Raw genomic sequence first — 637 nt, forward strand, 5'->3', positions numbered from 1 at the left:
GAAGGCCGTGTGTCTTTATCTGATTTTCGGGGCATTGCAGCCTGTGGTGGCTTTTCTTACGGTGACGTACTCGGCGCCGGAGAAGGTTGGGCAAAGTCGATACTTTACAATACGCGTGCCTACGATGAGTTTTCCGCATTTTTCAGTCGCGATGACAGCTTTGGCCTTGGCATTTGCAACGGCTGCCAGATGATGTCAAACCTGTATGAATTAATCCCTGGCACTTCGGACTGGCCACGATTTGTTCGTAATCGTTCAGAGCAATTCGAAGCTCGCGTTGCGATGGTTGAAATACTCGAATCTAATTCGCTATTTCTAAATGAAATGGCAGGTTCAATGATGCCTGTTGTTGTTTCGCATGGTGAAGGCCTTGTTGAAGCAAGAAATGCCAGCAGCCAACAATTACTGGAAAGTCAGAATGCTTGTTTACGCTATGTCGATGCCAGTGGCGAGGCGAGTGAATATTACCCGCTTAACCCCAATGGTTCGGCACTCGGCCTGAATGGCTTCACCAACGACGATGGCCGTTTCACGATCATGATGCCGCACCCGGAACGTATCTTTCGTAGTGTGCAAAACTCCTGGCGATCTCCCGACTGGGGTGAGTATGGCCCGTGGATGCGAATTTTTAGAAATG

The 637-nt window shown here is 49.3% G+C and overlaps 1 protein-coding gene across 1 annotated transcript; it reads left to right on the top strand.

Annotated features, from left to right (window-relative positions):
* Positions 1–6: 6 nt before the first annotated feature.
* LOC106820522 (phosphoribosylformylglycinamidine synthase-like) lies at positions 7–630 on the top strand (the record flags this gene model as incomplete). The annotated part of the gene is made up of 1 exon (XM_014825032.1): positions 7–630. A coding segment is annotated over one exon (624 nt), but the record flags the coding sequence as incomplete, so codon positions are not given.
* Between the last annotated feature and the right edge of the window lie 7 nt (positions 631–637).

Source organism: Priapulus caudatus, unplaced genomic scaffold (genome assembly GCF_000485595.1).
Source record: "Priapulus caudatus unplaced genomic scaffold, Priapulus_caudatus-5.0.1 Scaffold18023, whole genome shotgun sequence".
Lineage (NCBI taxonomy): Eukaryota > Metazoa > Priapulida > Priapulimorpha > Priapulimorphida > Priapulidae > Priapulus > Priapulus caudatus.